The sequence below is a fragment of the Dendrobium catenatum genome, unplaced genomic scaffold (assembly GCF_001605985.2).
Source record: "Dendrobium catenatum unplaced genomic scaffold, ASM160598v2 fragScaff_scaffold_193, whole genome shotgun sequence".
NCBI lineage: Eukaryota > Viridiplantae > Streptophyta > Magnoliopsida > Asparagales > Orchidaceae > Dendrobium > Dendrobium catenatum.
In genome coordinates this window covers 175,357-188,651 of record NW_021318655.1, presented here as the reverse complement: position 1 = coordinate 188,651, position 13,295 = coordinate 175,357, and the positions used below count along the sequence as shown (strand labels likewise).

The 13,295-nt window shown below is 42.8% G+C and overlaps 1 protein-coding gene across 1 annotated transcript; it reads left to right on the top strand.

Annotated features, from left to right (window-relative positions):
- The first annotated feature begins 3,675 nt into the window (after window positions 1-3,675).
- LOC110112261 lies at window positions 3,676-7,256 on the top strand. Its single transcript, XM_020844419.2, has 4 exons — window positions 3,676-3,700; window positions 4,336-4,883; window positions 4,983-5,089; window positions 6,974-7,256. Exons 1-4 carry the CDS (start codon window positions 3,676-3,678, stop codon window positions 7,254-7,256), a joined length of 963 nt encoding a protein of 320 aa, XP_020700078.2.
- The last annotated feature ends 6,039 nt before the right edge of the window (window positions 7,257-13,295 follow it).

The window sequence follows — 13,295 nt, the reverse complement described above, 5'->3', positions numbered from 1 at the left end:
AGGGAAGGAGATTATCGTTAATGAAGATATCATTCTCAAAGATTCCAAGAAAATGGAAACTCCAGCTAAAGAGGTAGATTATAATATCCTATCCCATTTGAGAAAAATCCCAGCACAGCTTAGCATATATGACGTTCTAGTGATGTCCAAAGATCTTCGGGAGACCCTGATCTAGGCTCTCAGGGACCCCGAAAGATATGAGGCGTATTTCGCTGAGCGTAACTTGACTGAGGTCCTGCTAGCTCGGAATGAGCCAATCATTACTTTTGCCGAAGATATCATGATGCTTGGAACTGCAGATTACAATCGACCTTTATATGTTACTGCAGAAAGTGACAGGATGATAATCAGCCGAATTTTGATTGATCCTGGATCCTCCATCAACCTTATGAGCTTGTCTAAGATCACTTTGTCTCGATGTACAGCACCTTGGGCAAGATAAATTGATGGTGCACGACTTCAATGAAAAGGGGCAAAAGATCCTTGGATCATTCATGCTCCCTCTAGTATTTGGGGAACTCCATACGGAGGCAAAATTTCATGTGATTGATGCGGACATCTCATTTAAGGCGCTTCTGGGTCGCCCGTGGTTGCACGATTATGGCATTGTCCCATCAACACTACATCAATGTATGAAGTACATCAGAGATGGAGATGAGTTAAGAATCTCCGGTGATATTTAGACCTTTGCAGTTCACGAGGTGAAAATTTATGAAGATGCTAGATACTTCATCCCCAAACAATCAAAGTCGTTAAGTTCTCTCGAGACTAAGGCAGCAAACTCAAAGGCTGCAAGGCGGCCCAAACAAGAAGATGAGAAGAAGTAGGTGGGAAGAAAGAAGGCAACACCGACTCTTCCTAAAATAGAAACCGCTTCTAAATCAAGAAACATGTGCCTCATCTAGGGAGTGACACAGATGAAGATGATATAATCCCTGTTAAATCTCAGGAAATATGCCAATCAACAGTTAGGGGGAAAAAGAAGGCAAGATATTCAGATGATGACTATGACTACGAGTCTATTTATATGAATAATGTGCAACATATACTTTCAAAGATGATAGATAATCTATCAATCTCAGACAATGAATGTGTGGTCACGCGAATTCCCCCACAACATTTCAAAGAAATCGCTCCTCAAGAGGTGCATAATGTTGAGGAACTTGTAATATTTTATGTGCCTCCTCGAAGAAATAGGGGTGGATCGGGAACACTATTTTACAAATCTGGAGAGCGTGGAGATGAAGAGAATCGAGATTGGCTCTAAAGGCCACCGAACGTAGGGAGTTAGTGCCTACAAGAATGCCCAGATTTATTATAAGAAATATATGGAGGATGTTGCAAAAACAAGTTAGAATTCGCACCCCTATGCAACAACTTCATCTTTTCTTGAAGCTTTGGTATCAAATAAATCCCCATACATTGCGAAGAAAGGATATTCTCGCTAGAAGAGGCCTCGAATTTGTCGTGAGAAGACATTCCCAAGGGGAGACGTGTCGTTTCATTACATGCAGGGAAATTGAATTTGGTGATGATGGTGTTGAAGAGATTTATGAAGCTAACGATTATGATGATCAACCAGTAGGAGCTGAGCCTACGCCTGAAGAACTTGAAGATGGTGGACAGGAAGCCACTATGGACGAGTTAAGGGAGATAAATTTGGGAACTGAGGAGGACCCTCACCCGACCTTTATAAGCTCCCTTCTACTAGAAGATCAAGTAGAAGAAATGAAAGAGCTTCTCTATGAATTCAGTGATTGCTTTGCCTGGACACATGTTGAAATGCCAGGCTTATCCCCTGATGTTGCAATTCACAGATTGGCCATCAAGCATGAGGCGGTGTCTGTCAAGCAAGCTCCAAGGAGAATGAGATTAAAGATTGAAGAACAAGTGATTGCTGAAACAAAGAAATTAATAGATGCAGGCTTCATACGAGAAGAAAAATACACCAACTGGATTGCAAATATTATCCCAGTAAAGAAGAAGAATGGGCATATTCGTATCTGTATGGATTTTTGGGACCTCAACAAGGCGTGCCCAAAAGATGATTTTCTACTTCCTGTGTCCGAACTCCTGGTAGACAGTACATCAAATTATGATATATTCTCATTTATGGACGGGTCGTCAGGTTACAACTAGATCATGATGGCACCTGAAGATGAGAATCATACGGAATTTAGAACTCCCATCGGTATATTTTGCTATACAGTCATGCTCTTTGGCCTAAAAAATGCTGGTGCGACCTACCAGCGAGAAATGACACGTATCTTCGATGAATTAATACACCAGAAGGTCGAGTGTTATGTTGATGACCTGGTTGTTAAAAGCATTGATCGTAAGGACCACTTAACTGACCTAAGGATCGTATTTGTGAGAATAAGAAAGTTATATCTGAAGATGAACCCTCTAAAATGCCCCTTTGGTGTTTCTTTTGGAAAATTTCTGGGGTATGTAGCCCGTCATCGAGGAATTGAAATTGACCCAAACAAGATCAAGGAAATTATAGAGATGCCGCCACCCATAAACCTTAGACAACTCCGCTCCTTGCAAGGGCAGTTGGCTTTTATTCGACGATTCATATCGAATTTGTCGGGTAGGTGTCAATCATTTTCTAAATTGATGAAGAAAGATGTCCGCTTTAAATGAGATGCAGAGTGCCAGGAAGCGTTTGACAGCATTAAAAGATACTTGTTGAATCCGCCCATCCTCGCGGCACCAATCCTGGGGAAGCCTCTTATTCTGTATACAGCAGCACTAGAAGAGTCCCTCGAAGCACTATTGGCCCAACATAATGAAGAAGGCAAGGAGAACGCACTCTATTACATCAGTAGAAGATTGATTGGAGCAGAAATTCGCTATTCCCCAATTGAGAAGCATTGTTTGGCATTAATCTTCGCAGTTCAGAAGCTCCGCCACTACATGCTGTCTCATAAGATCACGCTGATATCGAAGATTGATCCACTGAAGTTCTTGATGACAAGACAAGCATTGATAGGTCATCTGGCCATGTGGACAGTATTATTATTGCAGTTTGATATCATGCACCTGACACAAAAGGCGGTGAAGGGACAAGCTTTGGCAGACTTTCTTGCCGCACATCCTATCCCGGCAGACTCCCTGCTTAATGACGATTTTCCCGACGAACAAATCATGCAAGTTGAGGAAAATGAGAAAGTGCCATTTTAGTAGATGTATTTTGATGGAGCATCATCAGTTAAAGCTACCCGACCTCCAAATCTTGCTAGAGCCCAAGCTGGCGTCGGCCTAGTTTTCATCGCACCAGAAGGAGGCATAATAAGATTTTCATTAAGTTTAACTGAATCCCAAACCAACAATGTAGCTGAGTATGAAGCTTTAATTATGGGATTGGAGATTTCTATTGATGTTAGAATCCAAAATCTCTAAATTTTTGGCGACTCTCAACTTGTAATAAATCAAGTCCTGGGGGTTTATAAGATTTACAAGCTTGAGTTGGCTCATTATCACAGGCGAACACTTGAACTCCTAAAATAGGTGCCAAATGTTGAAATAGCTTGAGTTCCTAGAGGGTAGAATGGGAAAGCAGATTGTTTGGCCAAATTTGTAAAGGAGATGGCAAATACCAATAAGGAGATGCCTATATTCAATGGAGTTTATAACCGTCGAATCTTGGAGCCTGCTCTGCTATAATTCCCGATGGCAGAAGAGATACCAAATCCAGGTAAGCAGGATATAATTCTAGTTGAGCCTCAATCCCTCCATCAGATTGTTATGGAAAATTATCCGGAAGAATATCATATGGCCAAGAGACGTAAAGCTAGTCAAGCCTCAAAATCATGGTGGCATTGTTTAGATATTGAAGTCGAAAATAATTGGAGACAGTCATTCATTGACTACTTCAAAGAAAATAAACTCCCGACAGAAAAATCTATGGCCGCACAAATTTAGAAAAGGCACTGCGATATGCATTTGTCAACGACACGTGTATCGACGGGCTTTTGATCAGATGTGTCTAAGGTGCCTAGGGACCAAAGAAGCTGATAAAGTAGTAACAGAAGTTCACGAAGGACTTTGTGGTGCACATCAGTCAGGTCCTAAAATGGCTGCTAAAATTAAAAGAATGGGTTACTATTGGCCAACAATGGTGACAGATTGCATTAATCACGCTAAGAGGTGCCATGAGTGTCAGATTCACGGTGATGCTATTCATCAGCCACCAAATCCACTGCACCCAATAATAGCTTTCTGGCCATTCGAATGTTGGGGAACTGATATAATTGGACTGATAGATCCACCATCTTCGGTTGGGCACCGTTTCATTCTAGCAGCAACAAACTATTTTTTATAAATGGGCAGAAGCAGCTCCCTTCAAGGAAGTCACGTCCGAGCATGTGATTAACTTCTTCACCCATAATATTATCTACAGATTTGGTGTACCTCGTCATGTAATTTCAGACAACGGCACAGCATTCAAGAGCACCAAAATATTCAAATTCGTCGAACGACACAAGATCTATTGGAGATATTCATCGATATATAATCCAAGGGCTAATGGCTTGGCAGAGGCCTTTAACAAGACGCTGGTGAAACTGTTAAAGAAGATCCTCACCAAAAATAAAAGAGAGTGGCACACTAAAATGGTGGAGGCATTATGGGCGTATCGTACTACTTATAAAACGTTGACTAAAACCACCCCCTACTCACTAATGTTCGGGGTTGAAGCTGTACTACCATTGGAAATCGAACTGCCATCACTTCGCGTGGCTATTCAGTACGATCTAACTCAGGAGCAAAATGCTCGACTGAGAACGGAAGAACTCGATGCGCTTGATGAAGTCAGACTACTAGCTCAACAGAACTTAGAGATCTATCGGGCAAGGATGACGAAGTCATTTGATCGGATGGTACGTAATCGAGCATTTCAAGAAGGGGAATTGGTCCTGGTGCTGAGAAGGCCAATCATCCCACACTGAAAAATTGGTGGAAAATTTGTGTCCAATTAGGAAGGCTCGTTCGTCATTGAGAAGGTGTACCTAGGAGGAACTTATCAATTGATTGACCTGGAGGGTCAAAGGCCTATGCCCCCAATTAATGGCCGATACTTAAAGAAGTATAATGTATAGGAATCAATATATATTTAAAATTCTGTTGTGTATCTAACAAATGCCCACTAGCATATGTATAACATATATATTTCAAAATTCTCTTGTGACACAAGAATGTATTTCGAAGAAAAAAACTGGGGGCATTTTAAATATTTATTCGTGTCAACATCGCGCTGTGTGCCGAGATCCCAGAATAAATATTTAAAACTCAGGAATGTTAATATTGTAAAAAAAAAAAAACTAGGGGCATTTTAAATATTTATTCGGGTCGACATCGCGCTGCGTGCCGAGATCCCTGAATAAATATTTAAAAATCAGAAATGTCAATTTTGTAAAAAAAAAAATTGGAGGCATTTTAAATATTTATTCAGGTCGATATTGAGTTGCGTGCCGAGATCCCCAAATAAATATTTAAAACTTTGGAATGTCAATTTTGCAAAAAAAAGGGGGGAAATATTTTTATATATTTATTCGGGTCGACATCACGCTGCGTGCCGAGATCCCTGAATAAATATTTAAAATCATCGACTACAAATATCCCTTTAAATCAGGATGTGATAACTTCTATTATCAATGTACATGTGATTAATTTTCCCTGTAATTTGAGACATCTCTCCTCCCAAGTGTACTAAGATTTCAAAAGTCAAAAATGAAGATTTTTGTGAACATACGCTCCAACAAATTGAGCCAGAAAAGTTTGAAGTTTTTTTTCAACAGCCTGAAACTTAATGTTCGAATGGGTGTAAACGGCTGGATCTAACACGTCCAAATATAAAAGGCCGGATCTAACACGTCCAAATATGACCATATCTTTGGCAGCTCTATCTACTAAATACGCCATAAGAAAGGCCGTAGTAGTGGAACCCCCACTTCGTTAACCCATCAGTAGGGACTACAGGAAGAACGAAGGCTGATTTGACTCAACGTGTTCTAGGAGTCATAGTCTACAAGAATCCTAATTGACCAGAGAATCGGAATTCCAATGGACAAGAGTAATCTCGAACACCTACTAAATGTACGTAGATTTCAAGTCTTCAACCACAAAAGATGACTTCAAATCTACCAACTTCAGAAGATTCAGTATCAGGGAGCACATTTCCCATAGTTCGAGTCTGAAGCCTGAATGGGTGTAAAAGGCCGGATCCAACATGCCCAAATATGGCCGGATCGCTGGCAGTTCTGTCTACTCAACACGCCATAAGAAAGGCCGCAGTAGAGGGACCCCATTTCAGCAAATAGAAGATAAAGAGCTACTTAATCTTAGCTCTCCTAATCTGATGAACTCAAGTGACTCAGATTAAAAGTCTTCCCAAGTGATTAAGGATTAAGATACTACCCACATTTGGTACTATCAACTGAATCCAAGAACTCACAAATCTTTTGTTAGGTCCATCGCACAAAGCATACGACAGAAAGAGCCAAAATTTGGAATTTGAGCTAAATCTAATGGCTACTGATTTCAACTAATGGCTGAAGCGACACTGCTTACAACAATCCTTAGAGGCTGGAGGCATTTTAAATATTTATTTGGATCGACATCTCACCGCATGCCAAGATCTCCAAATAAATATTTAAAATCCCCAGTGACACCAACAATACATGTCTAGAACTCAAGCTCGGAGTATAACTCCAACACACCGCTCAGTACAACTCAGAGAACAAAAAAAAAAAGAAAGAGAAGAAATGCTTTAAAAAAAAACCTCCATATATGTATACAATAATCATCATAAGGTACAAGTACCGGGATACTAAAGGAACTGCATGAGTACAGACGCTACAGAGTATAAGAAAAGAGGGAGATAGGTCAAGAGATACGAGACTTTAGAACTCTGACAAAGACTAGAACTCTATCTCTACACTGTGAAACTCCTCTTCTGCCTGTACTAAAGCGGTCTCGGCATCCACCATCGCCTGGTGCAAAGTATGGTGGCAATGCTACTCCCTCCTAGTGAGACGATCACGCTGACTATGCCTCACCTCTACATCAGTCTTTTTGGACATCGCCTCCTTGATGTCCCTCCAGAGACCCCTCACGCGAGCTGTAATATCTGTTATCTCAGCACCCATCTTCGAAGAACTCTCACCGTGTCGCCTCAGTGCCGCTGCACTCCTGTCGAACTAGTCATGGGCGACATCAGCTGCCGCCCGTCATCAGAAAAGTCTATGCTCTAGCTTTGGGAGTGTAGTACCGGGCCGTAGGGTGGCAAAAGCCCTCAATCGTCTAACGAAAGCCTCTGCCTCGTGATAAAGTACCTACCAACCAACTAACTCAGAACTATCCATCCTGAGACTGGCAAGAAAGCTGAGGGACTGGTCGGCATAAAAAGTGAACCTATCCTAGGACTCTGGAGACCCGGGATCAATACTGCAGATCAGATCCTGTAAAATCTCTCTAGCGTGGTTGCACCTGTTAGCGCTCATAGAATATGGGAGTAAAGGAACGTGGCTGAAAATCTTTGAAGTATAGTCAGCCCCCCCAGGCACTGCACGAAGAATGACAAGCAATCAATATGATAACATATAATATTATAATGCATTAAAATGAACAAACTTAAGACAGATGCTTACCTGCTGAGGAGCTCGCAGAGTCAGGGGAGTAACCAGCAGGAACAGAAGAAGGGCCTGCAGCATCAGTTTGGGTACACTCAGGAAAGAAAGAAAACCCTGTAGGTACTAAGTCTAAGGACGCTGGTAAGTATGACAGTGTCTCAAGAAACTCTGAAAGTGAGCCTGTGCCAGCTCCTGAAGACTCCCCGTGATAGAAAGACCCGTAAGGGTACACCAGAAAAGAGAAGTCGTCCAGAGGGTCCAGCATACTATAGCTAGTAAAGTCTGATCTCCATGGTCTCTGTGAACTCTCGTCGGAGTCCCCAAGTAAAGTGTGAATGTCCATATACATCTGAGAAGATGAAGTACGCTGGGAGCCGGCACGTCTACGCGAAGGCCTGGTAGTCTCAGCACGAGGTAGCTCGGGTGCCACATCTGGAGCTCTCACCGGAGAGGGAACTACGACCCCAGCAGTAGTATGGGCCTCAGTATCTGTCCCTATATCAAGAGCAAATTAAGCAATAAATATTTAATCAAATTAATAAATGATAAAAAAGGGACGGGTGAAAAAGTACCTCTCTCAAAAGTAGCGTCCGAAAAACCCCTGCAGGATCTCTGTCCCCTCGGCAACCTGAGATCGTATACTCTGCTCTCGTATCTCTTAGCTCCGTGCTCCAGAGAAGGAACAAAGGACAAACACACTCAAGTCAGCCGCGTCAAACTAATGCCGGTACAACTGGATGTCTGAGCTAGAAGAAAACTAGACCCGGTGCCAAGCCTGAGCAAGTGCAGCCACGTCACTACTGCTGTGAAGAAACGGGTCTCCTGCGGTACAGTCTCCATGCGTAAAACATCTGTAACTCAAGGAACAACTGGCCGATTGTCAAAAGCTGTAGCTTGAGAGTACCCAAACTGTCTGGCCACTCTGTTGGGCTAATAGCCCTCCAACGTCACAATGTTACCGGAACGGTAACACAACCAGCCAGGGCGTATGCTGATGTGGTACTCAGCAACTGTCAAACTCTATCCACGGAGCAGAAGCATGGGTCTACCTCTGTGATCCTCTCCGACTCTAGGGTAGAGGAAGCCTGAGACAACGGGAGAACAGTGGGGTACCCTCTCTCTGAGAAGTAAGCAGAAAACTCCAGAATAGAAAAGGCGCCCTGAACGTACAAGTCAATCCATCCGTACAAGTACTGCCACGGTAAAGTCAGATCCCGTAGCTCGAGAGAAGTGGCCTCAGAAGCAGTGCGTAGAGACCTATAAATCCTAGCAAGTGTCGCTGGAGCCAAAGCAAGTCTCTGCCCTTGTGCTAACTGACTGGCGACCAAAAGTACGCTACATCTAACTGATCCTACTCTAAGAGGAAGAACGAAAGTGTAGAGCCAAGTAGCCAAAAATACCACCAAGAACAAGTCCTCACTGACAGCCGACAACCCTGAGAAAGTACAACTGTAGGTAGAAGGCTCAGCAGTCTCCTCTGACAATGGATCACCACGCTCCAAACCAAGTCCAAAAGGGTCATGTAGTGAAACTCCAACTGAAGATAGGTACATCTCTTGAAGAAAACTACGAATCCAAACATCGATGGGCATGAAAGCCCTAGAGCACCTCGACAGGTCAGACGCTCTATGCGTCTGTCTATAGTGCTGCAGTGCGACGGGGTAAACATCTGGCAGTATTAACCTCCCTCTCCTATCACCGTCTTCCGAAAGGACCCGCTGAAATAATTGCTTATCTGGAAGAACACACTACTCAAAGCGGTGGCCAAAATTGGTAGCCCTGACACTATCTGGAGGTCTGAAAGAGTAATCGTGAGCTCCTCCGCCCCGATCCAGCAAGTACCTCTTCCTGAGTCTCAAAACTCAACTAAACCTCGGGCCCAAGAGGAAGGAAGGCGCCCGTAGTCAAACAGCGAGGCGTAAACTGCCCTGTAAATCCCCGCTGCCTGTAGTGTACCTCTATGTATCTGAAGAATGTATCATGCCCAACAAATGTAACCCCTGACTGGACTCTGCACCTGTCCAACTGTAGAGTCTCTCGGCCACTCCAAGGGTGCCGGCTGTAACTACCGGTAACCAAGAAGTCTCGATTGTCCAACAGGCTCCGCTACATCGGCTGCTGGCACCAAAATGTCGCAAGTCCCCCAGCTCAGTGGTGCAAAGGTACTCTCTAGTGGGTGATACTCCCCGCACTGTAGTCTGAGACTAGTGACCCACCTATCCGGGTTCTCAAAAGCAACAGAATCCCTAGAAATCTCTGGCAGTAAAGGGGAGCGGGTAAAGAAACTGTGGAAAACATCTCGCCCCCCAGCATATCCTGGTGCTACTCTAGTCTATCCCAAACATCAACTCTACTATGGGGATCCCGCCTGTGAATCGCATCCCATATGGCAGCCTCACTAGGCTCACCTGGTGGAAGATCATCAGGTCTCTACCAACGGAACATCTTTTGCATGAGGAGAAAATGAGAGTGCGTCAAAAAGCAGTTATAATAATAATAAATGCTATAAAAAGTGAAGGGGACTATGAAGGACCGTCAACTAACTCGACAAACCAAAACCATTCGAGCTGTAAGATGTTTAAATTTAATGCTTGACTTTTGAGCATCAATATCATTGCAAACCAATGGATATTAGTTAAAAAAAAAAGATATTTAGTGTGACATTCAAAGAGGCTTTGGAGATCCACAAAATGAAAACCTCCGGTGTGACATCCAGAATAAATATTTGGAGATCCACAAGGTAAAATAATGTTATAAAAAACGCGATACCCTCTGGATGCGTACCACATTTGTTGGGGGGCATTTGTTGACCCTTATAACTCACTACGCGCAAAAAGGACAAAAGTGGCGTGTCGAGTAATGCGCGGGTTGATACAATGCGTCACTTGAAGGGTCAAATGATCTCTAATTGCAAAAAGAACACCATCGTTGCGATCAGGATATCGAATTATGCTAAGTCGAGGCCCGTCGCAATCGAATCGGATGAGATCGGTCAAAAGGGACGACCGACACCCGAAATTAAAGTACAAAGCTGATCAAATGACGTCGGATCGACGAACCAATTTCGCCATTACGATCGAAACATTATGAATACTCAAAAAACTATGTCTTCTATGTTTAATTTGGATCATCCAAATTTGTTGCACAAATTTCGAGACAAAATACATATATCGAGAAAATTGGCCTTGGCGTTGGCGAAACAAAGTTCGACCGCGAAACAAACTTCGCCACTGCATCCAGAATATCCTAAATACCTAAGGGTGACATCCAATTTATTCAAATTAAAGCATGCGCGGTCAACACACATTTCAAGGTAAAGCACAAATTTCAAGAAAAGTTCGCTCGGTGCTACCCAAATGACGTCCGATTGATGAACGAACTGCGTCATTGTATTCGGAACACCGACAACACCCTAAATGCACTATCAATTTATTTAATTGAGGTTGTGCATGCAAATCGAGGCGATCCATTGCAAGAATTAGCCTCAATGTTACTCAAATGACATCCGATCACGAAACGGATAGCATTATTGCGACTGGAGCATCGATAATACCCTAAATGCACTATCAATTTGTTTAATTGAGGTTGTGAACACAAATCGAGGCGGTCCAGTGCAAGAATTAGCCTCAATGTAACTCAAATAACGTCCGATCGTGAAACGGATAGCGTCATTGCGATTGGAGCGTCGATAATACCCTAAATGCACTATCAATTTGTTTAATTGAGGTTGTGCACGTAAATCGAGGCAATCCAGTGTAAGAATTAGCCTCAATGTTACTCAAACAACGTCCGATCGCGAAACGGATAGCGTCATTACGACTGGAGCATTGATAATACCCTAAATGCATTTTCAATTTTTTTAATTGAGGTTGTGCACATAAATCGAGGGGTCCAGTGTAGGAATTAGCCTCGATGTTACTCAAACAGCGTCCGATCGTGAAACAGACTTCGCGGTTGTGCTCGGAATAGCATCAATATCCTAAATCCATTATTAATTTGTCTAATTTCGATATTTGATGAATTCAACATGTTAAACGAGATAATCAACACGCAAAATAAGAAAATTGCACGCAAATTGAGGCAGCCTTTGACTGATTGATGCATCTTCGTCATGTAAATTAATGCATGAATGACTAAACTCTAAAGCATTAATATGGCATTAACCTAACAATTTTTTACAAAATAACAGATGCTGAATGAGGAAAGAAGTCAAATTCACATTAATTTGCATTATTGCCATACCACGTTCTGTCGAAATCGCGTCGTCAATCTGTCGCCTCGTCGCTCATCACAGCTGGCCGTTTCCCGTCGTTGAATGAAAGACAATACTAGTAAAGGCCCCTAGCTGCTCCGCTTTCCCCCAGCACCAAACCTCTCCCGTTAACTTCTGATTTCTCCAACCCCTCCTCAAGCTTGCTGGTCTTCAATCTTCAACAAACAAAACTCTACTGAGCTTCTCAGAGTTCCGTCCAGCCCTCTCCTTCTTCCAGGTGAAGTTCAAGTCCAGGTGAAGTTCAAAGCCAGCGAATAAATCCTCCTCTAGTCCAACTGCATCCAAGTTTCTCTGCGAGAAACCTCTAACCAAAGCACTCCACTGCTGATTGGACAAGCATCCCACGTTTTCCCCTAATCCTCCTCACTACACCACAACCACAAGAGCACCTCCTCCCCTTTGATAACTGCTAAACTTGATGCTCATAGCAGTTTATTTAAAAAAATATATAAATAGAAAGCAGGCTTGAATGGCTTTGGGCAAAAGCTCTTTGCTGCAGACATCCAATAGCCTGCCAAATCTAGCTCGTCTCTACTTCCTGGTTCCAACCGAACAACTCTAGCCTCCACCTAGTCACTAAACGTCTCCAGCACCTGGTTTCCAAAGTCAAAACTCCCTTTACTGTGTTGTTTGCTATGCAAGCTGGCAAGCCGAACCAGTGATGCCAACGTTGCTTGCTTTGAAGTTCAACTTGCCTGCTTGTATATCTAGTGTTTATAGACTCTTTCACCCGACCAGATTTCTTCCCACGTGAAGCTTTTTCTGCACCTCCTGTACTATATACACTCCACGTGACACCCAGCTTTCATAAAGCTTTCCAATTATATTCCAGCAAACTCATTCTATATAAAACCTCTCTAAAGCCCGTATAGTTAAGCCCACTTGATACTTTAGCAGAATCTTTATTCCATTTCTCATACTATCCATTCACATGACAGCCCTCTAATGCTCTACATAGGCCCAATTCCTCTCCATTTTCCCCTTGCAGCCCAACTACAAAAGTCCACAACAACTCCTCCAAAGTCCTCTTGAAATCAGTCTACTTACATCAGCTTTTCATTTACAACAAGGCCCATACCCTCTTCCCGCATGTTCAAAATCCCAGCTCGATATGGGGCCTATGGCTTTAGCATTAGCTCAATAATCGCAAACCACTTAACAAAACTAGTAGGATTATTTGAAAGGGTTCCTGTGCTCTTAATCATCAATTGCTTTGATTCAAATATTGCACTATAGTCATGATAATAGCCTATATGCATGTTTCACCTTTGTTAATTAACTGTGTCAGTCGATGTGTTGGTTCAGATAATATGTCAATTGAAATGAACAGTAAGGATGGGAGTAATTAGATTTCCAAAATCCGAATCCTTCTATTTTACCGTGATTTG

Excerpts from the sequence above, each read along its gene's own strand:
- LOC110112261 (XM_020844419.2), top strand. The coding sequence starts at position 3,676 with ATGGCAGAAGAGATACCAAATCCAG. Across the intron at positions 3,701-4,335 it reads AGAAGAGATACCAAATCCAG|AAGCAGCTCCCTTCAAGGAA; the intron begins GTAAGCAGGATA and ends ATAAATGGGCAG. Across the intron at positions 4,884-4,982 it reads CGAAGTCATTTGATCGGATG|GAAGGCTCGTTCGTCATTGA; the intron begins GTACGTAATCGA and ends GTGTCCAATTAG.